The sequence below is a fragment of the Chrysemys picta genome, chromosome 1 (assembly GCF_011386835.1).
Source record: "Chrysemys picta bellii isolate R12L10 chromosome 1, ASM1138683v2, whole genome shotgun sequence".
Taxonomy (NCBI): domain Eukaryota; kingdom Metazoa; phylum Chordata; order Testudines; family Emydidae; genus Chrysemys; species Chrysemys picta.
In genome coordinates this window covers 299,889,593-299,917,592 of record NC_088791.1, presented here as the reverse complement: position 1 = coordinate 299,917,592, position 28,000 = coordinate 299,889,593, and the positions used below count along the sequence as shown (strand labels likewise).

Sequence of the window (28,000 nt, the reverse complement as noted above, 5' to 3'; positions counted from 1 at the left end):
TCCGGCGGCGCGGCCCCGCCTCTCCCAGGGAGCTAGCCCATTGGCCAGTTCAAGTCCCGCGGCCGGGCCAATCCAGGAGGCGGTACCGTACCGGCCGCCTCATTCAAACAGCGGAGCGGGTGGTCGCGGAGGTTTTGTGGCTCCCTCCCTTTATATTGTCCGCGGCTATGAGCGGCCGCCTCCCTCCGCAACTCCCGGCCACCCGGAGAGCCGAGCCGGCCTACAGAGGTAAGCGCCGCGCCCCCGGGGCCCTTCTCACGGGACGCAGCTGGAAGGCGCCCGGCAGGGCCCGTGGAGCCGCCCCTGAGCCGGGCTCGCCCGCCGGTGCTGCTGGCCCAGGGCCCCCCGCCAGCGGGAGGGAGCCCCAGCCACTCCCTCGGCCCCTGCCCGGGGACCCGTCCCGCCTGGAGCTGGCCCTGAAACCCCTCCAGCTTCAAGCAGCCGGTGTGTTGCATAGCGGTCGGGGGAGACGGGCCAGCGGGCGGGTCCGGGTCTGAAATCCGCCCCGCTGCCGAGGCGAGACAAGGTGGGTGAGACGCAGTGTCTTTTACTGGATTACCTCACCCAGCGTGTGTGTCTCATGCCCCCAGCCTATAGTCCCGCCAGACCCCACAACCCAGAGAAACGAGCCACGGGGGCAGGGTCCGTCAACTGTAACTGTGGCTGAAAAGGCGGGGTAGCCTGTTTGTTCCCATGAAAACATCTGGTTAGTTTACACTGAATCAACTGCTTAACGCTCTTTTCTAGCAAGTATGAACATGTGACAGTTCCAGGGACAGCACAATTCGACTTGTCTTTAATATACACAACTATCACTACTGTTGTGCCTTAAAGATACTTTGTTAAAGAAGCTGATTCTGCGACCCTTGATGAACAAATAGCTAAATTCATCCCAGTTGCTTCCTCCTTTTAATCAAAAAGGGCCTTGAGAAAGTAAGCCTTGAAGATGATCTAATTTGGGGTACTGTCAGATTTAAGTGAGGGAAGCAAATTCTACAGTAAGGATGCTCTGAGATCAGTCTGCTGCAGACTTCTGCTTTCCAAGACTGTGGACTGCACCAGATTATTTCACCTATCTGGCTGGGAGAGGCTTTTCCTTGGTTCCCCTGGAGTCCCAGCATAATGGGCTTTATGTAACAAAACCAACAACCTGAATAGCACCTGTCAGCAAAGTGGGATCCAGCACAGTCTCTGGAGTAAAAGTATAATGTGCTCTTGTATAAAATCCTAGTAAGTGACTGATCAGCTGCAATCATCATAATTTGCTGATGTTTCTCTGTCTTCAAGTGTAGCCTCATTTAGAGCAGTTTGCAGGAATCCAATCTAGAGATAAGAGGCATGGATGATATTGGTAAGATCAGTATCTGAAAGGAAAGATCAGAACTTGTTAAGCAGGAAGATACAAAATTGCTCTTGACCAATGCTGCTATCTGGTCATCGCAGACAGTTCAGGTTTTAAGAGAACTCCAAGACTGGAAACTTGAGTAGCAAAAGGAGGGCCTACTTGGTCAAAAAGGGAAATGTTCTCAATAGGGCAGGTAAAAATGTGACTTAAGTTTTATAAAATGTGTGGGTTTTTTAAGTCGAATGTTTTATTTACATGTTGGTAGGGTTTTTTCTTCCCACTTTATAGTCTGTAATTGCTAGGGTGGATGATTTTTGTACTTGTTTGGTCAATTAATAGAATTTCAGATTTATTTAGAGAATTTTCACATTTAAAATGCTGAAAAAGACAAATCTGAGGTCTTACTAATGACTTGACTATGAGAATAAAACAAATTCAAATAAAATTGATAAGCAAATAGCCCATTCTGTAATTACAGCCAGTGTAGCCTTTTGATATGTTGAGTTTCCACAAGTCAAGACAGCTGAAACACTTTGTCCATCAGGATTTGCACTTTGAGGTTAACGGGACTCTTGCTCCTAAGTCGCAAGTGCTTTTGAATATACGACTCCTATGTACCAAAGGGTTATAAGGAATAGCCTGCATGCATTTGTCAAGAACAAATCATGCCAAACCAACCTAATTTCTTTCTTTTGACAGGCTTACTGGCCTAGTGGATGTGGGGAAGTAGTAGACTTGCTATAACTTGATTTTTAGTAAGGCTTTTGACACTGTCCCACATGACATTCTCATAAGCAAACTAAACTAGAAAGTTTTCCTGCTTTAAAATTCGCAACCCCCCACCCCACCCCCAGTGTGGATGCAGTTATATCAGTATACAAGTGGTTATGCCAGTGTAGCTTTATTCTGGATTGGGAAAAATAAGCTATGCAGTGCAGACTGATGAGTGGCTGTGTCACCCCTGCCCTGTATCCTGGGGTGCCATTTACAATGCCTTGCTTCTGTAGCCACCAGCCTGGACTGTCCACAAAAAGCCTCCAGCATGTAAATCACTTCCAGCCATGTCTGTGTGTACTGCAGCGAGCCAGCCAGATATACCTTGGCTCTTACCAGCCTCGGTTATGCTGCAGGGTGACCCAAATATACCCCGAGTCCCAGATTTTCCCCCAATAGGTCCTGTACTGCCCAGCCCTATCCTGAATAGCTCAAATATATTGAGCCCCATCTTGCTTTAAGGGAGTAATGTGTGCACAACTTGTTACCCCAAATGGAGTTACCCAGGCACTTCAACTTGAACACACTGGATTAGATAAAGCAATAAAACACGTTTAATTACAAAGAGAGATTTTAAGTGAGTAGAAATGAAGAATAAAAGTCAGAAGTGGTTACAAGAAAAATAAAGATAAAATGCTTACTGATGCCCAACTTTAACAAACAATTGGCTTCAAAGCAAAGCTTTTCACCATATGCTTTCCGCAGTCTTATTGACAAAACTCTTTTAGGTCAGGACCCCTCCCCCAGAATCCAATGGCTGCTTCCTTTTACTTTTCAGGTGCAGTAAATGTGATAGGCAGGGTAGAAAGAGTGGTGCCTTGGGGTGTGACTGTCACAACGGGTATAAAGGCACTTTTATTCCGATATAAAAGTCCTAGTGTGGACTCAGTTACAAAAACCTCATACCCCCTAACTGCCATAATTACACTGGTATAACTTTTCTAGTGTAGACCAATCCTGGGTCTAATGAAACACTGGCATAGTGTTATCAGCATACTGGTGACAGTGCAATCCCAAATCTTCCTTAATGCCTTTCCTTTCCTCTGTCACAGTACTATTTTCAACGGACTTTTTAAACACTTTGGACAGGAGGTGAGAAGGAAGCAAATAGAAAAGCAGGTGGAGACAGAATGGAACTTTTCTCTGGAGCTTATACCTTAGAAAAATCTTTGCTAGTTCTGTGAAAAGCAGATTTTTACCCTTTCACCTGAAGTCGCAGTGGGGAACAAGCTGCACCTTCCCTGACATTGCCTGTAACAGCTGGTATCAACCAAAGTCCCTCCACTGATAGAGGCAACCAAATAAATGTATATATTATAGAGTATAAACATTCTTCCAAAACAGCACCAAGAGGTAAAATATTAACAATGAATGTTAGTTGTTAAAACAGTAATCCTAGATTAAAGGTTTAACACATCACACTATTGTATAGAATTCAGATTTAAAAACTGAACACTGCATCCTTAACTTCTGACATGGGGACCAAAAAAGGGGCCAGGGAACTAAAGCGCAGCAGCATAGTTGTGTCACCAGCGCTGTAAAAAACCCACCTGCATGAGGGGAGTATCTTTCAGCGCTGGTGCACTATCTACACTGCCACTTTACAGCGCTGAAACTTGCGGCACTTAGGGGTTTTTTCATACCCCTGAAACAGAAAGTTGCAGTGCTGCAAAGTGGCGGTATAGACAAGGCCTAGATTTGTTCTCCCTCACACTTTATGGTAGATTTGTGAAATGTCTGAAAGGTTTTTAGCACCCCCCCATCCACCCCAAAAAAATTCTACTTGTTTTTGTTCACCTTTCTCTTACTGAATGACTCTGACAATAACTGGAGAACTACTAGTCTTATGACACTAGAAAAACTGGGGGGGGTGTGAAAACTGATTGAGAAAGGAAGTGACTTCCACTGAGACCCTTAATACTGAATTGTGTGTGGAGGGGGGAAGCTTGGCTGAAGATTCAACACCCTGCCCCTTCAGTTAGGAGGTTGAGAGAATTCTCTGTCTACATCAGTTGTCCAACTCCTTCAGTAAAAACAGGGAAATTAAGGCTTCACATTCCTGAGTGTCTCACTGATGTGTAAAAAACAGGTTTGTGGTGTTTTCTTTAGATATATAGATATAGATATAGATATATAGATATAAAAGAAAAAAAAAACCCACCAACCCCCACCACCCTATCAGGCCTTTGTACATGGTAAGACTATATCTAAATAAACATTTCTCCATGCTTGTTCTACTGTTGGTTCTGCATCTGGGTGGTGACAAAAAAGCACAAATATAAAATGAAGATCAGGTTCTGATAGCATTTACCAGTGTTGTCTATCTGTAGACTCAGTGCTGGCATAAGCTCCTCTGTGCCCTTTATGATAGCACTTCATTGTTGCTGCTGCTGCAAGTGGGGAACTGCACCAATGCTAGACCCACAGTAGAAGAGGTGAAAAGTCCCTGTAGAGGCAGCCACAGAGAACAAAAAAACACCACTGTGACTTGGGGGTGGTTCTTGTTCAATGGTTAATTTAGCAGAACACCAACTGTGAAAATTGTTTAAATAAGCCACACTTGAATACACCTCTACCCCGATATAACGTGACCCGCTATAACACGAATATAACATGGTAAAGCAGTGCTCCAGGGGGGCGGGGCTGCATGCTCCAGCGGATCAAAGCAAGTTCGATATAACGCGCTTTCACCTATAACACGGTAAGATTTTTTTGGCTCCCGAGGACAGAGGTATATGTACAAAGTGTTAAATGAAAATCAAGATAAAATTGCTGTGTGGTGTGTGGCTATTAAAATTCTGACTATATATAAAAATCTTTTCTTCAAATCTCTGTCCAGAGGCTTTATTTATTAATTTGTCTTTTGAGTCTTGATAAAAATGAAATACGTTTAGGCCAATTCGATTCTTATAAATTTGTTAGAAATGGGTTGAGCTGGAAATAAGGATTTTGTGTAACACTAAAAAATGTTAAACTTTCTTTTAATCCATTAGAACAAAGAAGACAAAAGGTTGAAGAGTACTTGTTAAGAAAAAAGGCCATTTCTGGATTGCTCATACAGGAGAAGCGGACAAATATCAGGTGGAGTCAATATCTTTGTCTGTTTAAATCTGTCTACCATGAAGGGGCCAGTTTACCCCTTTACACTCTTGCTGTGGGAAACTGAATTACCAATCAATAGCACTTAACCAAATTTTAAAAAGTTACATTATTTAAATCTCTTTAGTTTTATATCATGCTCCTGGCTAAAAGCCTCTGAATAACAAATACTGCTTAACACAACATATTTCCTAGAAGTATAAGTGATACCACACTATCTCCAGTTCAGAGGTTTGCTAAGAAGGACTGAGTAAGAGAACCCTGAGTTCTAATCCTGGCTCTATTTATTTGTTGCATGACTTTTGCAGGTCACTTCCCTTCTGTGCCTCAAATTTCCCATCTATAAAACCAGGTATAAGACTGCTTTCCTCCTTAAGGGTGTTGTGAGAATTAGCATTTGTGCTACACTTTGAATGTATAACATGAGATGTCAAATATTTGCTATATTCCTACAGCTAATTTGTAGCAGGTCAGGATGTTCAATGGAAACATCATGCTATCTTAGTACAATGATTTCTAATCCTAATTATCAATGCAGCGGCAATATTGCTCATCCTAATTGAGTACTTCAATCTGTCCTTTCACTTTCTTACTCTTTTTTTTGGTTGGGGCTGGGGATGAGGTGTTTGGGGTGCAGGGGGGGGCTTAGGACAGGGGATTGGGGCGTAGGCTTACCTTCGGCGGCTTACCTTGGATGGCTCCCGGTCAGTGGTGCAGCGAGGGTGCTAAGGCAGGCTTCCTGCCTGTCCTGGCATCGTGGACCGTGCTGCGTCCTGGAAGTGGCCAGCAGCAGATCTAGCTTCTGGGCGGAGGCGCACAAGCGGTTCCATGTGGCTCTCGCCTGCAGGCACCATCCCCCGTTGGGAAACGGCCAATGGAAGTGTGGAGCTGGTGCTTGGGCAGTGGCAGCACATGGAGCCCCGTGGGGGCCCCCCCCCACCTAGGAGCCGGACCTGCTGCTTGCTGCTTCCGGGGTGCAGCGCGGTGTCAGAACAGGTAGGGACTAGCCTGCCTTAGCCAGGCAGCACTGCTGACGGGACTTTTAATGGCCCAGTTGGTGATGCTGACCAGAGCCGCCACAACCCAGTACTGGGTCGCGATCTGCAGTTTGAAAACCGCTGTTCTAAAGCAAAAATAATAGCTACTAGCTCTGTTTCTCTTCTGTGTTGGCAAGAGGAACTGGTATATGTGTCTTATGCTTGTGGCATGAAATATTTCTATGCAGTGGTTTTGATTTGTAAATTCAAACTGAAATAGATTTCCTTTTGGGACAAAGTTACTATTGTGCTATCTTGTGGAAACCATGAATGCTAGATCTTGGTGGTTTCCCTGCTTAACATACAGAAATGTTACTATAGTATATATTATGCAAAATATATTTTTAGCTATTCTTAACTCTTCGCTTTTGACTTTTTAAAAGCAATAACAGAACTGGGAAAGCAGCTAGTGATAAACTGGAAGACAAAATAAAGGTCTTAAAATCTGCTAAGCAGAAAATGGTAAGTTTGTATGAGGGTTTTTTCCTTTACATAACTGATAGACACTGGTAAAACTGCTTGTTTTAGCATTAACATAAGTGTCTTCCACAACATGGAAGAAATTGTACACATGTAGCAGTAAATGATTAAGATTTCGTTCACACTAACCAGTTAATCTGTGCTCCTGCAGAGCCTTAGGAAGTGCTATCTTTATGAATATACTGTATCCCAATATTTTTTCTCCAGTACAGAATAAGCCTTCTGAGCTGACTACTAAGAGACTGAAAGGACTGATTAATGGAATTATTTTACTGTGACACCTATAGTTCACAGTTCCATTCTGATATCCTGTCTTCACATACTCATAACTTCAGGAAATAATTTTTGGCTGAAATTTTCCGTGTTCGGTCTTTGTATTCTTTTTTAAAGCTTGAGAAAAATCGTGCCCCTCTGTGATGGGATCCCTGGGGTACAGCCTGGGACCCCGGTGCCCTCTTAACTCTCCAGCCTGGGCTGTCTCTCTCAATGCTTTGCTAGTGACAAGCAGCAACCCCCTCCAAGCGCTGTTATCACTCAGAATAATTGCATGTGGAGCCCCCCCACCCAGCTAGACTGGATGAATGCTCCCAGAGCCCACTCATGAATCACATGGAGAAAGGCACCAGCCAAATCCCCCCAGCTCCTAGCCTTGTACCTCAGGAATATACCGTTGTGCTTTGCTCAAGACAAGCGGTGCACGTTTATTAATTGGTTCACCACTTCATCAATGGAAAGTTGATCTACACCAGCCTTTGTGAACCTGAGCAAATTTACCAAACACTTCAGGCAAACTCACTGGTAAAGATAAACAGTAAAACCAGTTTGACTACAAAAGATAGAATTTAAGTGATGAGCAAAAAGTCAGTTACCAACATAAAATAAAATATAAGCATGCAGTCTAAACTCTCAATCCTATTAGACTGGGCAACATTCTAGGTTAAGCAGTTTTTCTCACCCCACTGGACATTGCAGTTCATAGTACACAGGTTTCACCCTTGAAACCTGGGCCAGTCTTCTCTGTTGGAGTCTTCTGGATGTCCTTGTTGCTTGCACCATAGATGAGGCGAGGAGAAAAGGCCAAGCATGAGGCCACTGTGTTCTGTTTTATACCCTCAGTGCATGTGCTTGGAGAACACAAGTCCAAGCATATCTGATGGGCATTGCTGAGTCACCAGGCAAGGTTGAGCAATTCCCCTGGTGTGGCTTGTGCAAGTGAGTCATTGCATTCTAGCTTCCCTGCTGGACAATGGCTGTTGATGGTTGTTTGACACCAGCCTCGGTGTTGGTTAGCTCCCTTGTCCTTGTATCTAGGGATCTAATATCTGGGCAATTCCCCAACTCTCAGCATGTTTTAGTACCAACCATTCAACACAATTTCATAACTTCATATGCACCAATGATATACATATTTAGATAGAACCATGGCTTTCAGCAGATCATAACCTTTCCCCTGATACCTCACATGGCATACTTTATATAAAATATCACAATTGTATATAAATGATGAATATGGGGGTTACAGGGCACTCCCCCTGAGGCATAGTGTGTCACACCCTGGTTGAGAACCACAGCTTTAGATTCTAGAAACAGTTGCCTCTCTTATCCTTATTCAATGCTTGGGTGAAGATTTTGCAGTGGCAAGTAGAAATAACAGTTCATATTCCCCTTGTTTGACTCCCTTGTAGGTGTGATGGATCCCCACTTTCTTCAAGGCCAACTTACAGTATTATTAATTTCCCCCAAAGTCTTATAAGCCTACCACTATTTGGAAGGCTTATAAATTGCTGAAATGAAATGCAGATTATTGCCATATGTTACGCATTTTTAATATTTTTTTCATGTTACTTCCAATTTCAGGAAGATAAAGAAAATGCTAATAGACCTCCATGGACTCAATCAAACAACACTCTGAAAAAAAACACTGCTTCTTCAAAGGATGAAACCTTGAAAACTACTACCATATTGACAAACTCAACTGTAGGAACAAATTGCAGTCCTGAAGATTTTAGTTCAGCTATTAACACTTCCAAAGATGAAGCTGTTGAAATAAAAACTTATCATGTGTCATTTAGCCAGTCCTTCCTGCACAAAAGAAACATCAAAGAGAAGCAACTGATTGCAGACAAGCAGAACTCTGATGCCAGCCTGCCAAAGAAACATGTGCCTGGCTCATATTGTGGCAAGGTTATCCCATCGAAGATAAACTCCTTCCGAAAAACACTAGAAAATGAGGATGCAAAGAGTTCTTTGGCAAACAAGAAACCTATAGCTCCTGCCACCAAACCAGCAGTGAGACCATCATCCACCAGCAGCAATAATGCAGTCATAAATAATATTAGAGCCACAAATTTGGCTACTGCTGCTAAACCTATACATGCCACCCCCTTTCAGAAGAGACCACCTGTGAGGGCTTCTCATAGCACCCACTCAAAGTCCATCCAGAACAAGGAGAAACAAATAGTCACAAGTGTGTCTGTAAATAATATGACTGTCCAAAAAAAGCCTGATAGAAGTGGGCCACCATCATTAAAGACAGCTCTTCACAATGCTAAGCCCCCTTCTGTGCCTGGGGCAAAGAGAACTGAGGTTCCACTCAGAGATGTCAGATTAGGAACTTCAGCAAAGTCTATTTCTGTAACCTGTGGTACCAAGGCCACCCAGGATTCAAAAGCTGGCAACAGAAAATATGTTCTGCCAAAAGAGTCAACAGAAGAGAGAAGGTAACTGGATTAATCAAATTTTGTGTGTGTGGCCTTTTTTTTTTTTTTTAAAGGTTACTCCCTCTCCTGCCCCTCCCCCCCAACAGATCTCAATAGACTTGTTTCAGCTGTGAGTGGATGTGCTCATATTGTTTTTAGGTCCACTAGTAAGTTTATATATAGACATTCTTGTGCTCAGAACTGCAAACTACCTTTTTCTGGTTGAAAGCCATCAGACTAAAGAAACCAAGATTTAAAACTGAGGAGTAGAATTCAGATATTGCAGCAGCATTTTAGGCTCTCAACTTGTCCTGCTTCGTTGTAGTTTATGCAGCATCAGAGAAACACATCTCCAGTGTTTCAGGCCTTCTTGTGTTGTGTTGGCCTTGGCAAACCTGATGCTGGTGTACATGTAATAAAACCACAGACAAATAGCAACTTGCAAAAAATAGCTTAGTGCATGATGTACGTAGAAGGTAATATTTATTAGAAACTGTGTAATAGGGGAGGAGAACTAGATTGCTTCATTCACTAATAGAATAGTGTTTTTCAGCTCTAGATCAGAGATCTGAATCCAGTCTAGATAATTAGAGACAGTTGTTACCAGCTTATGGCTGGTGGCCTGTATGAAATGAATTGGTATTCTTGGTGCAGTTATCCCAGTAGATATCTGTAACTTAGCAATAATTGGCAGTTTCAGTATGAAGCCAAAGGATTCAAATGGGGGTAGAATTTGATGTATACTCTTAAGAAATGGCCCTTTTGGAATAGGACCCAGGTCTGCTATGGTAGGGTGCTTGCACTGCCATACCCTATGTTCTGCCTGTTCTGTGGATAAAGGACTCAGTCTAGTGCTTCTCATAAGTATAAACTCAGTTCAGATTTTTGTTCTCTAAACTTATGGGGCCATCCCAGTAGCTTAGAAGCAGTTCTCTGCACTATGTAGGAAAAACAGGGTTGGTGGTGGGGTTTTTTTTTTTTTTTATACCCTCAATTTTTTGCTGCTGTTGGACAAGAGAAGATAGAAGTGTCTCAACTTGCTGATCATAAACATCTCTAGCAGATGGAAGTAGTGGCATCAAGGTTTCAAAGGCTTCCATGCACAGGTGATATCTGCATGGCTTGATTAGAGAGAAGAACAGGAGGACTTGTGGCACCTTAGAGACTAACAAATTTATTAGAGCATAAGCTTTCGTGGACTATAGCCCACTTCTTCGGATGCATATAGAATGGAACATATATTGAGGAGATATATATACACACATACAGAGAGCATAAACAGGTGGGAGTTGTCTTACCACCTCTGAAACCTTTGATTAGAGAGAGGTGATAATTAAGAATTCTCTAAGGACTTTCCTCATCTACCCTCAAAGTGTTTTTACGTGACTTGTGTTGACTGGCCCTAATCTTAATCTTTGTGTATATATGGTGAAAAATAAGCTATTCTACAACAGATGCTAATATACTGATTTACTTAAATGCAGAATTCGTCTGGCTGAATGGAAGGCAACCAAAGGAAAAGTGATAAAGAGGCCATCATCTACTGTGCTACAAGTAGCCCAGTCTGAGACACAGACATCACAAGAAACTCCAAAAGAACCAGTTGAGTCTTTCTGGGCTACCATAGTAGAAGAGGATGAGCAAGGATTATTCAGTGAAAATGTCAACAAAACTCTTGTGGAATGTCTACATTTAACAGAACAGGTATTCATTTTGTTGTATACTAACATCATGATCCTGTATGCCCTTAGTGCATGGAACTCCCATTGACTTCAGTAGTAATTTCATGCTCTGAGGGCTCATGTGATTCAGCCCCAAGTAACCAACCACCTGATTTAGGAAGCAAGATGCACACTAGAATTGACTTTTATGTGGTGCCCAGAATCAAAGGAAAGGAAGTAATTCCATAGTCCACTTGTTACTTCATTAATTTTATTGAACCTTTTTACAAAAGTTACCTAAAAAGTAATGCTTCTAGAACTTGGAGAAAAGAAATTATCTCCTATTTCCTCAAAAAGAAGAACAGGAGTACTTGTGGCACCTTAGAGACTAACAAATTTATTAGAGCATAAGCTTTCGTGGACTACAGCCCACTTCTTCTGGGCTGTAGTCCACGAAAGCTTATGCTCTAATAAATTTGTTAGTCTCTAAGGTGCCACAAGTACTCCTGTTCTTCTTTTTGCAGATACAGACTAACACGGCTGCTACTCTGAAACCTCCTATTTCCTAACACTCTGTACAGACAATTTCATTTTGAAGACTAGGTGAATGTAAATATTTTCATTACTACCAATTTATTCAGGGTCACTAGAAAAAACAGAAGCAAATACAAGTTTTCAGTAACAACTGTATAGTCACTACCTTGGAATATGTTTATTAGGATTCAGTCTTCCTGTCATTTTATGTAAATATTAGGGTTTTCCTGGGGATGAAGTACATGCAATGCTGGAAAAGCTGATTCAGAGTGTTCCAGATGCGAAAAAACTTGCAAAATACTGGGTGTGTCGCATGCGTCTTGAACAGCTGGGCCCAATTGAAAAGATCATTGCTGTTTATGAGGAGGCTATTCTGGCAGGAGCACAGGTGAGAAGCCGAATCTTGGGGTTTTTGCAGTGAAAAAGAGTGGTGGATGTAAAAACCAGTGCATGCAGAAGAACTTCTACATCAGAGGTCAATAGGCTGACCATGGGCCAAATCCAGAACACAAGATGCTTTTTAATGGACCCTGAAATCTTTTTTTATTTATCGATGTTTATAAAAATAATTTTCTCTGGAGTTTGGACCTTGACTATACCTTGACCAAGAAACTTGGACCTTGACCAAAAATAGACTATCCCTGTTCTATATCCGGGATCGGCAACCTTTGGCATGCAGCTCGCCAGAGTAAGGCCCCTGGCGAGCGGGGCCGGTTTGTTTACCTGCCGCGTCCGCAGGTTCGGCCAATTGCAGCTCTCACTGGCTGCGGTTCACCGTCCCAGGCCAACGGGGGCGGCGGGAAGCGGCGGCCAGCACATCCCTCGGCCCGTGCCGCTTCCCACCGCCCCCATTGGCCTGGAGTGGCGAACTGTGGCCAGTGGGAGCCGCGATCGGCCAAACCTGCGGACGCGGCAGGTAAACAAACCGGCTTGGCCCACCAGGGGGCTTACCCTGGCGAGCTGCGTGCCAAAGGTTGCCGATCCCTGTTCTATATATTAACACTGGCTGCTTCTAGTAAAAAGGGGTGGCTCACTTATATTGAGTTAATTAATTAAACATACAAGCTTTATAACCTTGTTGCCATTGTGAATCTTTGCATTTATGCTGCAACTTCAGTAAACAGCAACTATTACTTTTCAAGGGGAGAGAAATGAGCATCAAAATTACTTCTAGGAAAAATGATGAAAAACTATAACTTCTAATGTATGCAATATTGATGTAGCTGTGTTGATCCCAGGATATTAGAGAGACAAGGGGGGTGAAGTAATATCTTTTTATTGGACCAACTTCTGTGGGTGAGAGAGACAAGCTTTCAAGCTACACAGAGGTCTTCTTCAGGGCTGGGAAGGGCACTTGGAGTCACAGCTAAATACAAGATCAAACAGATGGCATATGTGCAACTACTTATGGTTCTCAACCCCTTAGACCAGTGGTCCCCAAACTTTTGAGGGCTGCGCCTCCCTGCTTCCTCCTAGAGTGAAGGGTGGGTGGGGGCGGCATGGACGGGGTAAGGGGGCCAAAGCTGGGGCTGCAGGGATGGGTCTGGTGACTGAGCCGCTGCTAGGGGCCAAGGTTGGGGGTGATGGCAGGAGTGAAGTTGCAACTGAGCCTCAGTGAGGGCTGGCAGTGGAGCCATGCCGAGGCTGCAGGTGGGGCCAAGCACGAGGATGGGAGCTGAGGCTGTGGCTGGGGAGGGGTGGGGTGGTGCTCCCTCCCTGCCCCCCATGGGGGCTGGCCCAGACTCGCCACATCCCCCTGAAGGCCCCTAGGGGGTGCACCCCACACTTTGGGGACCTCTGCCTTTGACATAGTCCACAAAAGATTTAGACTGAAAACTGACTGAACAGAATTCAACTATATATACAGACAATAGATTTCCAAAGAGGTCTTCACCCCCATTCAAAATTTTAGGGGTTTGCAAATGAAAAAAGGTTGAGAACCACTGTTTGAAGAGATGATTTAATGTGAAGTGGCCTGCTAAGGCACCTGTAGTCATATGACAAGGGGTGGGGGGGAGGAAGGTTAGTGGGTTCCAAATGTAAGCCTGGGAGCTTAAATTCATAACTTTGCTAGATACTAAAAAGAATGGTCTTAATAAAGACACTGGTTTTATGGTTCATTACAACAATCTGTAACACACTAGCCCTCCCTCTTTGCCGTATGACTACAGGAGTGTTTATGGGCCACTTTACCTTGAATGATCCCTTAGAACAGTGGTTTTTAAATGTTTTTTTTTTCTGGTGACCCAGTTGAAGAAAATTGGTGCCTGCTACCTAGCGGAGCTGGGGATGAGGGGTTTGAGGTGCAGGAGGGGGCTCTGGGTGGGTCGGTGGGGCTCAGGGCTGGGGCAGAGGGTTGGGGTGTGGGCTTACCTCTGGCGGCGCCCAGTCAGTGGCACAGCCAGGGTGCAGAGGCAGGCTTCCCGCCTGTTCTGGTACAACAGACCGCGCTGCGCCCCGGAAGCAGCCAGCAGCATGTGCGGCTCCTAGGCGGGGCTGGACCTGCTGCTGGCCGCTTCCAGGGCGCAACGCGATGTAGAAACAGGTAGGGACTAGCCTGCCTTAGCCAAGCAGCACCATTGACAGGACATTTAATGGCCCCATCAGCAGTGCTGACCGGAGCCGCCACAACCCAGTCCCTTCTGTTCCGTGACCCAGTTCTGGGTCGCGACCCACGGTTTGAAAACCACTGCCTTAGAATATCTATCAGATTGATCTTGTATTTAGCTGTGACACTGAAGACCCAAAGAGCACTGTGTAGCTCAAAAGCTTCTCTCTCTCTCTCTCTCCAACAGAAGTTGTCCCAATAACAATTTTACCTCACCCACCTTGTCTCTAACTTCTAATGTTACTTAGATGTTCTTGTTACTTTTATTTATAGGATTTGCTAACATTAAGGTTGCAAAAGAAACACAAGACTTGTATGCAAAAATTCAGGTTCTAGCAGGAACAGTAATGCTACCACATTGTACAGGATGAATCATATGCAGTGTGGCAAAGTTGATCTTGCAATCTTTGCTTGCACACTTTGACTCATGTTCATACTGCATTAACATAAGGATTTATAATTAGGCTTAGCAGAATTTGATTTGTTTGTACAATTTTGATGGATAATATCAATGTTTAAGCATTTTTTCAGTTGTTTTGTTTTGGGATTAAATTTTCAGGTTGCAGGAAATTGCGGGGAGAATTATTTAATGACCATAGATGCTGGGATTCAAAAAGTTTAAAGCTTTGTAATTGTTTAAAAATACAAATTGTCAGTTGCATATCCAAATATATACGCTAAATATCCTTAAATCAAACTAAGTTCTCAACCAGCATGTTTCTGACTTTGCCTATCTGTAAATTTTGGTTGTGATTGATGGAAATATTTTTCATCATTTTGTGTCCGTGTGTGCAAGCGCACATGTTGAAATCAACATTTACCAATAAAAATCTAATCTTTCTAAGTCTGTTTATAATACAGTTAATTGTAATGTTCATAATATAACTTTCTGCATCACCTTATTTTTAATTTCCACATTAAACTCTAGAATAACTAAGTAGGGACTATAAAATCAATCTCACAGAGCTGACTTTATGGGCCATTAATGGAAGCAACTTTTCTTCCAGCCTAAGGATGAGTTACGACACACAGTAGCAGATATTATGAAGAATACTGAAAATCTTCGAAAGTCAGTTGTTGGTAAGATTGAATACTCTTTCTTTCAGTTAACCTTAAATTATCTGACTCAGTGAATAAAATGTTAAACCAGGGGTTCTCAAACTGGGGGTCGGGACCACTCAGGGGGTTGCGAGGTTATTACATGGGGGGGGGGAGGGTGTCACAAGCTGTCAGCCTCCACCCCAAACCCTGCTTTGCATCCAGTATTTATAATGGTGTTAAATTAAAAACACTTTTTTATACATTTATAAGGGGGGGGTCACATTCAGAGGCTTGCTATGTGAAAGGGGTCACCAGTACAAAAGTTTGAGAACTACTGTGTTAAACTTTTTAAAAAAACAGGGTGCACTCTGTTAGTCATATGGTATGGAAGCTGATCTATTTAGTGTCTAAACTTCAAGTTGTCTGAAACGTAATGCAAAGTTTGATTAAAACTTACTGATTCCTCCTCAGCTGCTAGCATGTTGCCAACAGTGACAAGTGACACTGGCAGACAGGGAGCCCTAATCATATATAGATTTTTTTTTTTTTTCCCCAATTTTTATTCTTCATTGACTGTCAGTGGTGTCCAGCCTCTTCAGCCTGAGGTTCAAATGTTTCAAAAAGGTCAGGGGCTAAAATCAGTAACTGGGGCAGATTCTCTTGATTGGCACAAAAGTATCAGCAACCACCTGCAAATTCCTGCTGAGGAATCATCCAGTATGATGAATTAAAGGTGCCTATGTGACGGGTTGGATCACAGAAACCCTCTTGGGAGCTGCCACCTGATGTGCCAAGACTACTTCTACCCCTGCTTTCCCTGCCAGCTCAGGACTCCAGCACCTTGTCTTGCTGAGGCAGACACGCCCATGTACTCCAACAAAGACCCAGGGTCTGAATTACTTACCCCAAAGCTGCAGGTTTACCTGAAAGCAGCTAACAGAAGTCAACACTCAGATGCCCAACTCCCAATGGGGTCTAAACCCAAATAAAACCGTTTTACCGTGTATAAAGCTTATACAGGGTAAACTCATAAATTGTTCGCCTCTATAACACTGATAGAGGAATATGCACAGTTGTTTGCTCCCCCAGGTATTAATACATACTCTGAGTTAAGTAAAAAGTGATTATATTAAATACTGAAAGTAGGATTTAAGTGATTCCAAGTAGTAACAGACAGAACAAAGTAAGTCACCAAGCAAAATAAAATAAGATGCGCAAATCTATGTCTAATCAAACTGAGTACAGATAAGATCCTTGCCAGTTCCAGAATGCTCCCTTTTACAGACTAATCTCCTTTTAGCATGGGTCCAGCAATCACTCACACCCCTTGCAGTCTCTGCCCTGTGTTCCAGTTTCTTCCAAGTATCCTGAGGGGGTGGAGATGCTCTCTTTAGCCAGCTGAAGACAAAATGGAGGGGTCTCCCAGGGGTTTAAATAGACTTTCTCTTGTGGGTGGAGACCCCCTCCTCACTCCTATGCAAAGTCCAGCTCCAAGATGAAGTTTAGGAGGCACCTGGGCAAGTGAGTCATGCGTGGACATGTGACAGTTTTTACAGGTAGCATCCATTGTTTACATGCTACCTTGAACGTCCTCAAGTACACTTCTTATGTGGATTGGAGCATTCCAAGATCCATTGTCCTTTAAGTGTTTCTTGATTAGGTATTTAACTTCAACATCATAGGCGTGCACAGGGGGTGTGCCTGGGCACACCCTAATGCAGGGCAGGCAGAGCTGTGGGGGGGCGGGGTTCTTCGAGTGCTTGCTCATATCGATTCCAATTAGGTGTGCGTGCGCCGCGTGCACGATCGTCGGAGAAATTTTCTACCCTAGCAAAACCCGGTGGGTCAGCTGTGGAGCCCCCTGGAGTGGCGCCTTCATGGTGCTGGATATATACCCCAGCCGACCCAGCGCCCCCTCAGTTCCTTCTTACCGCCCCTGATGGTTGTTGGAACTGTGGAGCGCGGCATAGCTGTTAATTCTGTAGATAGTTGTAGTCATAGTTGTTGTATAGTTTTAGATAGTTATTTATCTTCGTTTTTAGTAGTTGTAAATAGTTAGCGGGGGTTAAGGGGGTTGTTCTCCCCCCCCCCCCTTTTCCCCCCCGGCGCATAGCCGGGCTCATGCCCAAGGCTCCTGGCTTTAAGCCGTGCGCGTCCTGCGCTAAGCCTATGCCTACGAGTGATCCGCACGACTCGTGTCTAGGAGACTCCCATCAGACAGTGCAAGATCTGTAAGGCCTTCAGACCGAGAACCAAAAAGGAGCGGGACTTTAGGCTTAGGCAGCTCTCATGGAGGCGGCACTTAGCCCGGATCCTCCCTCGGCGCGCCCAGCCCCGGCACCAAGCGCCTCAGTGCACAGCACCCCTGTGGCACCGGCCGGTACTGCACCGCAGGCAGAATCGGACACGGCCTCCTTCGGCACCGCGCCCGCCACAGGGCCCTCGGTGCCGTTCCCTGTCTCCGGGACATAAGAAATCCCGCAAGGCGCAGGAGTCTGCTGTCCTGCAGACTCCGGCTCCCCCGGTGCCGGGAGTAAAGCTGCGTCCGCCTTTAGAGCGCCAGAAGCAAGTGCCTGCTACACCGTCGACTCTGGCACCGTGGCCGTTGAGTCCGGTGCGGACTGGATCACCACCTCGGTTGGCGGTGGAGCCTTGTCTTCCGTCCACTCCAGAGACCTTCGCGACAGCGAGAGACCTTATTGCTTTCACGGAGCTGGCGCCGTCCCAACTACAGGCACCGTCGGCTCCTCGCGCGGTGCAATCCAGGGGCAAGCCTGCCCTGGTACGCCCGCCGTCTCAGGACGTGGACTCACAGCACCGCTCCAGGTCTCGGAGCAGGTCCCGACGCCGCTCGCAGTCCCGGCGCAGACTATCGCCTCGGCACCGGTCGTACTCGCGGCCAAGATCATCTTCACGGCACCGGTCTACATCTCGGCACCGTCACGATCATTGGTACCGATCGGACTCAAGACATAGTTCTCAGCACCGGTACGAGCGCCGCTCCAGCTCAAGGGGCCACTCCCGGTACCATGTCTACTCGCGGTCGTCGTCGTCGTCTAGGTCCAGATCCGGATCTCGGCACCGACATGGCCACCGGCCCCGATCCCGGTACTGCTCACCGGCACCGCGCAGGGACCGATCACCTGCGGACCGGCGCCGATCGGCACCGTATCGTCCTGAGCCGATTCCGACGTGTTCAGCACCGCCTTGGCCCTTGAGATCGTCTCACTCCTCCGACGGGGCCTCGATCGGCATACCCTCCTTAGGGTCAGGCTGCTGCAGCTGACTTGGGCCACTGGCAGGAGGTGGCGGAGGACCCTGCGCAGGGACCTACGCACTGGTCGTTCTGGACCCCGTGGGCATATCACCAGGCGCAGGGGGCTCCACCATCAGCCTCTCACTCAGCACGCTCTGAGCCCAGGGTCCCGGAGGCCACCATCTCCCGTCCTCCCCCAGGGGGCATGGAGGCTCCCGTGCCTACACCACCTGAGGCCCTGGACCCAGGGGCAGGCGATGCTCCGCTTCAGGGACCCTTAGAGCAGGACCCTCCAGTAGACCCCTTGCCACCTGAGGCATCCTCCTCATCTTCCCCAGATGAGGCGGTGGCAGGCACAACAGCCTCGGGCCCACCCCCGATAGATCTTCGTGCCCACCAGGACCTATTACGTAGGGTGGCGCGTAATATGGATCTCCAGGCGGAGGAGATAGTAGAGGTGCAGGACCCGGTGGTGAGCATCCTCTCGGCTGATGCCCCATCCAGGGTGGCATTACCTCTGATTCGGACGATTCAGGCTAATGCCACTACAATATGGCAAACTCCTGCCTCTATTCCACCCACAGCCAGAGGGGTGGAAAGGAAGTACTTCGTCCCTTCCAAGGACTATGAGTACTTATATACTCATCCCCCACCGTGTTCACTAGTGGTGTCATCGGTGAACGCGAGAGCGTCACTGCCAGCAAGCTGCAGCGCCCAAATCGAAGGACGCTAAGCGCTTCAATTTGTTCGGGCGTAAGGTGTATTCAGCAGGAGGGCTGCAACTCAGAGCCGCAAATCAGCAGGCGCTCTTGTGCCGCTACAACTTTAATTCATGGAACTCTATGGGGAAATTTAAAGAGTTGGTTCCCCAGGACTCAAGGGAAGAGTTTGGGGCCTTAGTGGAGGAGGGTAAGAAGGTGGCGAGGACTTCCTTACAAGCCTCCTTGGACATAGCGGACTCGGCCGCCAGGACGCTGGCCTCAGGTATCGCCATGCGGCGAGTCTCATGGCTCCAGGTCTCGGGCTTACCTCTGGAACTGCAGCAGACCCTGCAGGATTTACCCTTTGAGGGCCATGGGCTGTTCTCAGAGAAGACGGACTCTCGACTGCAGAGCCTCAAGGACTTGAGAACGATCATGCACTCCCTGGGGATGAATGTCCCAGGGCCCCAGCGCAGACCCTTTAGGCCCCAGCCTCAAAGGTTCTACCCTCCCCCGCCTCGTCCGAGACAGGACTTCGCCAGAAGACGGGGCCGAGGTGGTAGACGAAGGTCGACCGGCCCGCAACCTGGTCAGAACCAGGGGCCGCCTAGGCCACCTTTAGGCCCTAGGCAAAACTTTTGAAGGTGCGGTCGAGGACGGCGCCCCAGCCACTACCCAGGATCCAGGTCCCTCCTTTCGGGATCTCCTCTCCCATTTCCACAGTGCTTGGTCCCTTATAACCTCGGACCGTTGGGTCCTTCGCACGGTGGAGAGGGGATACGCTCTCCAGTTTTCTTCGTTCCCCCCCACACACACCTCCCCTCCCCGTCCCTCTTCAGGGACCCTTCTCACGAGCATCTCCTTACACAGGAGGTTTTTGGGCTCCTCTCTCTGGGGGCCATAGAGGAGGTTCCGCCAGAGTTAAGGGGCAGGGGGTTTTATTCCCACTACTTCCTGATCCCCCAAGTCAAAAGGGGGTCTGCGACCCATTTTAGACTTACGCGGACTCAACAAATTCATAGTAAAGTTGAAGTTCCGCATGGTCTCATTGGGGACCATTATCCCATCCCTGGAGACTGGTTCGCCGCCCTCGACATGAAGGACGCATATTTTCATATAGCGATCTATCCCCCTCACAGGCGCTTCCTTCGATTTGTGGTAAACAAGGTGCATTACCAATTTGCAGTCCTTCCCTTCGGCTTGTCCACGGCTCCGAGAGTGTTCACAAAATGTATGGCTGTCGTGGCAGCATACCTTCGTCGACAAGGGATACAGGTGTTCCTGTACTTAGATGACTGGCTGGTACGCGGCCGCACCAGAGAGCAAGTTCAAGCTCACATCCACATAATAGTACAAACATTCCATGAGTTGGGCATTCTGCTCAACAAAGAGAAGTCCACTCTGGTGCCAACCCAGAGGATAGAATTTATTGGGGCAGTCCTGGACTCCAGACGTGCCCGAGCTATTCTACCAGACAATCTGTTTCACACCATCACAGGCCTCATCCGAGGGCTCCAGGTCTTCCCGATTACAACAATAAGGACGTGCCTCGGCCTGTTGGGACACATGACCTCTTGCACTTACTTAACCAGGCATGCCAGACTTCAGCTTCGCCCACTGCAGGCCTGGATATCGTCAACGTACCGCCCTCATCTACACCACCTAAACATGGTGGTCACGATCCTGACCTTGGTCCTGGCCTCTCTCACCTGGTGGCTGGACCGCAAGGCGGTTTGCGCAGGAGTGCCGTTCCACGCCCCTCAACCCTCCCTGCACCTGGTTACGGATGCCTCATCTCTAGGTTGGGGCGCTCACCTTGGGGAGCACCATACCCAGGGAATGTGGACCGCACCCCAACTAGCCCTACACATCAATGTTCAAGAGCTGATGGCGGTGCGCCTGGCGTGTCAGGCTTTTCTCAGTCTCCTTCAGGGCCGTTGCGTGTTAGTCCTCACCAACAACACCACGGCCATGTTTTACATCAACAAGCAAGGAGGAGCCCACTCGTTGCTTCTATGCCAAGAGGCCATTCGCCTGTGGGACTTCTACATCGCCCACTCGATACATCTCACGGCATCGTTCCTTCCTGGAGTCCAGAACACGCTAGCGGACCATCTCAGCAGGTCCTTCCAGACACACGAGTGGTCAATTCGCCCGGACATCCTCTATTCCGTCTTCCAGAGGTGGAGATTTCCCCAGGTCAACCTGTTTGCATCTCGAGCCAACAGGAAGTGCCACGCGTTCTACTCCCTACAAGGGCGAGCTCTGGGCTCTCTGTCGGACGGGTTCCTTCTATCCTGGAAAGACCACCTGTTCTACGCTTTCCCTCTACTCCCACTGGTCCACAGGGTACTGCTCAAGCTACGCAGAGAGCAGGCACGGGTAATTCTAGTCGCTCCAGCTTGGCCAAGGCAGCACTGGTACACCACACTGTTGGAGCTATCGGTTCAAACACCGATCACACTTCCCTTGTGTCCAGATCTCATCTCTCAGGACCACGGCCGACTATGTCACCCCGACCTGCAATCGCTCCACCTCACAGCGTGGATGCTCCGTGGCTGAATCGGACAGAGCGGCAATGCTTGCATTCCGTCCAACAGATTTTGCTGGGAAGTAGAAAGCCCTATACACGGACCACTTACTTAGCCAAGTGGAAACAGTTCTCCTGTTGGTGCAAGCCACGCCCCCCACTGCAGGCGCCTATTCCTCTTATACTTGAATATCTCCTATCCCTAAAACAGCAGGGCTTGGCGATATCTTCAATCAGGATTCACCTGGCCGCTATTTCGGCGTTCCACCCAGGAGAACTCGCTTCCTGGGTCTTCTCTAACCCGATGGTTGTTAGATTCCTCAAGGGCTTAGACCGACTGTACCCGCAGCAACGGCAGCCCGTTCCGACATGGGATCTCAACCTGGTTCTCTCCAAGCTCACAGGGCCTCCGTTCGAGCCATTGGCTACCTGTTCACTCCTGTACCTATCCTGGAAGACAGCCTTCCTTGTAGCCATCACCTCAACAAGGAGCGTTTCTGAACTCAGGGCGCTTACGTCCGAGCCCCCATACACTGTTTTCCATAAGGACAAGGTGCAGCTTCGCCCCCACCCTGCCTTTCTTCCCAAGGTAGTCCCACCTTTTCACGTGAACCAGGATATATTTCTCCCGGTCTTCCATCCTAAGCCACACGCTACTTGCCAAGACCAGCGTTTGCATTCCTTGGACGTACGCAGGGCACTGGCTTTCTATATTGACCGTACAAAGCCGTTTAGGAAGGCGACACAACTCTTTGTTGCAGTGGCCGACCGGATGAAAGGCTCACCGGTCTCCTCACAGTGCCTGTCATCTTGGATCACGTCCTGTATTCGTGCTTGCTACGACCTGGCCGGTGTCCCGACACCGCGCCTCACCGCTCACTCCACGAGGGCCCAGGCCTCCTCGACTGCCTTCCTGGCTCAAGTCCCGATCCAGGACTGTAGAGCTGCAGTTTGGTCGTCAGTCCACACATTCGCCGTTCGCTATGCGCTGGTACAGCAATCCAGAGACAATGCTGCATTCGGATCAGCGGTTTTGCACACCGCAATGTTTCACTCCGACCCCACCACCTAGGTAAGGCTTGGGAGTCACCTAATTGGAATAGATATGAGCAAGCACTCGAAGAAGAAAAGACGGTTACTCACCTTTGTAACTGTTGTTCTTCGAGATGTGTTGCTCGTATCCATTCCAAACCCGCTCCCCTTCCCCACTGTCGGAGTAGCCGGCAAGAAGGAACTGAGGGGGTGCTGGGTCGGCTGGGGTTTATATCCAGCACCATGAAGGCACCACTCCAGGGGGCTCCACAGCCAACCCACCGGGTGTTGCTAGGGTAGAAAATTTCTCCGATCATGCACGCGGCGCACACCTAATTGGAATGGATATGAGCAACACATCTCGAAGAACAACAGTTACAAAGGTGAGTAACCATCTTTTACGTGCTCCCGCAGGGTAGCATGTATGGCGCCGTGCTGAGCCAGATGCTGCTAGGAGCCTCCCTCATGGTTGGGGGGGGGGGGTTGGAAGTGGCAGGGGGCAGTCGGGGGACAGGGAGCAGGGTGGGTTGGGCCAGGGGGTGGGGCGCTCTCACCTCGGGGGCAGCTTCCCCCTCCCCAGTGTCCCTGCATCCAGGGGAGAGTCAGCAGAGGCAGGGCAACTTTGTACGCTGCCTCCCTCCCCCCTCCCAGTGCTGACCTGGTTCCCAGCCCAGTGGTCAGGAACCCTGGCCAATGAGAGCTGTGGGGGGGGGCGGTGCCAGAGCTGCCTGACCGCGCCTCCCCTGCAGGCAGGGGGAGGGAGCTGCAGGCAGAGAGAGCCTCAGGATATTCTTCAGGGGGACAAGGAGTCCAGGGCAGCCTGGGGGGGTAGCGGGGGGTCTGGCGCTGGCAGCAGCAAGTGGCCTGGCGCCAGCCTGCTCTGCTCCATCCCACCGGCTCCCAGCATTGCTCAGTGGTGGGGGTTTGGGGGAAGGGGTGGGGCATGCTGGGGCCGGGTTGCTCGCTGGTGCCAGGCTCCCCGCTAAGCCCCCAGGCTGCTCTGGACCCCGTGTCCCCCTGAAGCACAAGGCCCCGCAAAGCACGGGGTCCAGGGCGGTTGCCCCACTCCGTCCTATGATTGGGACAGCTCTGCTTGGGCACTACCAAAAATCATACAAACCTGCAGCCCCTGATTGGATAGGGGGTGGGATTGTGGCGTGGTGGTTAGGGGCGAGGGTCTCTTGAGGGGGTGGTCAGGGAGCAGGGGGGGTTGGATGGGGCATGGGAGTCCTGGGGTCTGTCAGGAGGTGGGGGATGGATAGGGGTCAGGGCAGTCAGGGGACAGGGAGCAAGGAGGGTCGTGGGGGGAGGTCTTTGGAGGCAGTGGTCAGGAGACAAGGAGCTGGTGGGGGTTGGATGAGTCAGGAGTTCTGGGGAGGCTGTCAGGAGGCAAGGGTGTGGAGAGGGGTTGTATGGGTCGGGAGTTCTGGGGGTCCTGTTGGGGTGGGGAGCAGTTGGATAGGCATGGGAGTTCTGGGGGTCTGTCTGGGGGCGGGGATGTGGATAAGGGTCAGGGCAGTCGGGACAGGTAGAGTCCTAAGGGGGGCAGTCAGGGGACAAGGAGCAGGGAGGTTGGGGGTTCTGAGGGGGGAAGTCAGGGCGTGGGAAGTAGGAGGGAGTGGATGGGGGCAGGGCTAGGGCATGGCAGGGGCGGGGCTCCCTGGGTGCACACCCTAATGAAATGGGCTGTGCACGCCTGTGTTCAACATTCCTTTCTCCGGGAACTGACCAAATGCTCTACAAAGGTTATTTAGAAATCAAGCCAGTACACAGCTAACGTTCATAACTTCAAATACAAAGATGATACATGCATACAAATAGGATTAATACATTCAGTAGATCATAACCTTTACGGAGATATGTTACATGGCATATTTCCATAAAACACATTCTAAGCATATTTCTATAATACCTTATGGGAGGTACTGTCACAGCCTAGTGTGGTGGTTTTTCCCTCAAAAAGTACTATACATCAGGCTGCTTTCAGGTATGTCAAGTTGACCATTCCAAATCATTTGCCTTTGAAAATTTAGGCCATTGTGGTTTGTGATAATTCACGTTGCTTGTGGAGAAAATGTGGCTTTAGCAATGTAGGTGAAACTAAGGTCTATGAAACACTATTGTGCAATAGATTGTTGTTGTAAAAATGGTTTGGTGTGCAGAAGCTCTAGAATTTCAAAGATACCCCTTACTGGTTACTGAAGAACATGGTGAAACCACTGACCTTTGCATCTTGTTTTATACTCTGCCGCTAGTTACTAGATCCTTAATTGCAACTAATCATGACTTTGTCCCTATTTCTAACTTTTAGAGGAATGTGTGAAGGAAGAGGTTATCAGCAAAGAAGCTAACTCTTCAGTAGAGAATGTAGAGGAAGTCTTCAAAGAGCTCAACTTGAATGATGAAGAGAAGGCAGAGACTAGCAATGAAGTGATCAAGAAAGAGGAAACAGATTCATCCTTGAAGTCAAGACAAGAGACCTTACCTAAAGAAAGTAAAAAGCACAGAACAAAGTACAAAGAACAAACTAAGAAGTCTGAAAACTACAAAACTGAAGATATAATAAAAGATGCAAACTTAGAATTTAAGACTCCTGAAAAAGAAAAGGAGGGGTCTTATTTAATTAAATACAATTTGTCAACCACTCCATACTTAGAAAGGTAAGATCACTTATGGTAATCTTAGAAGTTCCTGCACTTTCACAGTGTCTGGGGAAACTGTGATATGTATTTGCATCACAACTGCAACAAATCAAACATCCTAGACTAGTGAACATCCAGTTTGGAACTGGAATTCCGAGAGTCTAATCTTTTGAGGGCTGCTTCTCCTTTCACCATTGGGGTGAATGGGTGGAGAAGAGCTTTACATCTAAAGGAAAGACTCTCTTTATAGGCCTATCACAACTCAAATCTTTCAAATTGACACAAGCCATCTGTCTTGGCTTTTCTTTTGGCATAAATATCAATTGTCTCCACACCTTTAAGAGTCACCTTATTAGTCACACAATTTAATTCTTTGCATCTGGGGGTTAACACTGAAGAGCCTAGGATACTTACCCTGAACACTACAAAGCAGAGCTTCCCCTGCTCAGGATACCCAAAATACATTATGTACTTATGGGAAGTCCTGCCCAGCTTTGGAACCTGAATTGCTGCATGCCTGGTGTAGAAGGCTGTACACTCTGTGGAGGATCTAGGAAAAAGTCAGGTGGATATGTGTTTTTTGCCTGGAGCAACTCTTGACTAGCAAACGTAGTGGAAAAGAACTCTATCCTTGGGCAAAATGAATGTAATGCTTAAAACGTACTTACCACTTCTCTGGTTTTAGCTTCTGGGGGCATTGTATGTGGTCATTATCTTCTCTTTTTGCTGGGGAGGGGGGAATGGGAGGGTACAGTTGGCTAAGGCAGGAAGCATGGCTTGTTGTTTGTATGGTCTTTGACAGACTTTCACATGGATGTTTCCATAGAAAGACAGTAAGACTAAATGTGGCTCAATATACATCTTTAATCCACAAATGTGTCTGGTTTTTTTCTTTTCTGAAGTGTGAAGAAGAAGATGCAGTGTGAGGCAAATGACTCTGCTGTTAAAGATATAAAATTCTTGACCCCTGTGAGGCGTTCTCGTCGCCTTCAGGAGAAGTTGTGCAAGTTACCAGATATGTTAAAGGATCATGATCCCTGTGTTTCTTCGCTTGAACAGCTGGGAGAACTCGGAGCTGTAAACAATGCCTTCATCTACAGACAGAACAGTGCACTACAAGAACCCATTACTCATCTGGAAGAGCAAGAAGAGTAGTAAATTTAGTGGGGAAGATTTACAAATCCTCTTAGATAAGTTTGATTCATTCCTGGTTTTGCAATTGGTGTATTCTGTTTTAGATATACAGAGCTGGCTTAGTAACTTAAAGGTTTTAAGATGGTTCAAGCAAATTCCATATTGCTTATTTTGGAGTACAGCAGTTGCAGAATCAAGTATAGTGCAAACTTCTGTTTTATTTGAGGAAGAACTTCAAATATTTAAACTCACTTTTATTTCATAAGGTTTTTTTTCTTAGGCTTTGTAGCAAATATGTAGTGTTTTGTTTTGCATTGTAAATATTTGTCTGTCTTGTTTAAATGTTACATTGAATACTAATTAGGGAATGAATTTAATATACTAATAACCTTGTAATGGATGTCTACCCATGATGACCCCCTCTCCCCCCATTATAAGCTAAATAGTTTAAAAATTCACACCATTTACATTCTTACTCTTAAAAGAAAACATAAAAATGATGATCAATGAGGGGTATGTATTGATGTGTAACAGATTTGCTGAATTGGAAAACTGAAACCAAATACTAAATTTTTTTCTGAGTGGAGCAAATGGTGAACTTCAAAATAGCTAGTCCCCTTGATTAGTGTATTGAAACTTTAATATAGGCTTGTGTTAAGCAATCTGTAACATAAGACTTTCTATTAAACTTACCAATTCGCGTTACATTTGTTTTATTTATACTGTTTACATATTAAATTCAGGGGACTAGAATTGCTGATGCTTGGAAGATGTCCTCAATCCAAGAGATGTCACCAGTATCTTTCAAATTCAGGGTGGACAATGGATTTTGCATACATATCTGCTTACTTCCCTCCCTCCCATAGTTTAAAAAACCATTGGGCAAAGTGATCTCTTAATAGCCAACATGATTAGTTACAAGCTACCATTTTGAATGTTCATTTACAATCTTTCCACATCATTAGCTCAAATAGTTAACAAGCTTGTTCACTTGTTGGTAACTTCAGCTGAGAAATAGAATTTGAGTATTGGAGCTGAATTACTCTTTTTCACTACAGAATTCTCCATGTTAGAGAGATAGCAGTACAAGCTTCTCCACACACCTCTGGCTGTGTGGACAGTGCATAGTATCTGTCCTCTCTTATGCACTAACTGAACTGAAATGAAAATACCAGTTACCCACTAATTCCTTAAGACCATACTGGAACTCCATAAAGAGGAAGTACACTTTAGAAGAACCATGTTAGGTAGGTATCTATCTATCCACCCTCACTTCACTCTAAAGCCTGGTTTATAGATAAGTTTTTGCTAGCATATAGATTGGTTAGGAGTGTGGAGAAAAGTGTCACTTCCATAACCAACGTAACTATGCTGCTAAAAGCCTCAGTCTAGGTGTGGTTATGCAAGTAAAGTCCTCTTGCTGCTGT

General features: G+C 46.9%; 2 protein-coding genes across 3 annotated transcripts in view; one reads left to right on the top strand and one right to left on the bottom strand.

The window, feature by feature from the left end:
• The window catches only part of VPS36 (vacuolar protein sorting 36 homolog), a 72,202-nt gene extending 64,384 nt beyond the window's left edge, over nucleotides 1-7,818 (bottom strand). The window contains exon 1 of the mRNA XM_065581268.1: nucleotides 7,691-7,818. Coding sequence (XP_065437340.1) covers nucleotides 7,691-7,702 — 12 coding nt within the window. The 5' untranslated portion in view covers nucleotides 7,703-7,818. The remainder of the gene's footprint in view (nucleotides 1-7,690) is intronic.
• CKAP2 (cytoskeleton associated protein 2) lies at nucleotides 3-27,278 on the top strand. 2 transcript variants are annotated; one of them, XM_005305622.5, is made up of 9 exons: nucleotides 3-228; nucleotides 5,113-5,200; nucleotides 6,639-6,717; nucleotides 8,593-9,455; nucleotides 10,919-11,138; nucleotides 11,850-12,017; nucleotides 15,245-15,317; nucleotides 25,109-25,457; nucleotides 26,342-27,278. In XM_005305622.5, the coding sequence occupies exons 1-9, from the start codon at nucleotides 168-170 to the stop codon at nucleotides 26,592-26,594; spliced, it is 2,154 nt and encodes a 717-aa protein (XP_005305679.1). In that variant the 5' UTR covers nucleotides 3-167; the 3' UTR covers nucleotides 26,595-27,278. The 2 variants fall into 2 exon arrangements, with proteins under 2 accessions (XP_005305679.1, XP_005305680.1); XM_005305623.5 differs by having other exon boundaries at nucleotides 61-228; nucleotides 6,648-6,717.
• Nucleotides 27,279-28,000: the final 722 nt, after the last annotated feature.

Coding starts and splice junctions, on each gene's coding strand:
- CKAP2 (XM_005305622.5), top strand. CDS start 168: ATGAGCGGCCGCCTCCCTCCGCAACTCCCGGCCACCCGGAGAGCCGAG. Junction 12,018..15,244: donor CTATTCTGGCAGGAGCACAG/GTGAGAAGCCGA, acceptor CTTTTCTTCCAG/CCTAAGGATGAGTTACGACA. Junction 15,318..25,108: donor TCTTCGAAAGTCAGTTGTTG/GTAAGATTGAAT, acceptor TCTAACTTTTAG/AGGAATGTGTGAAGGAAGAG.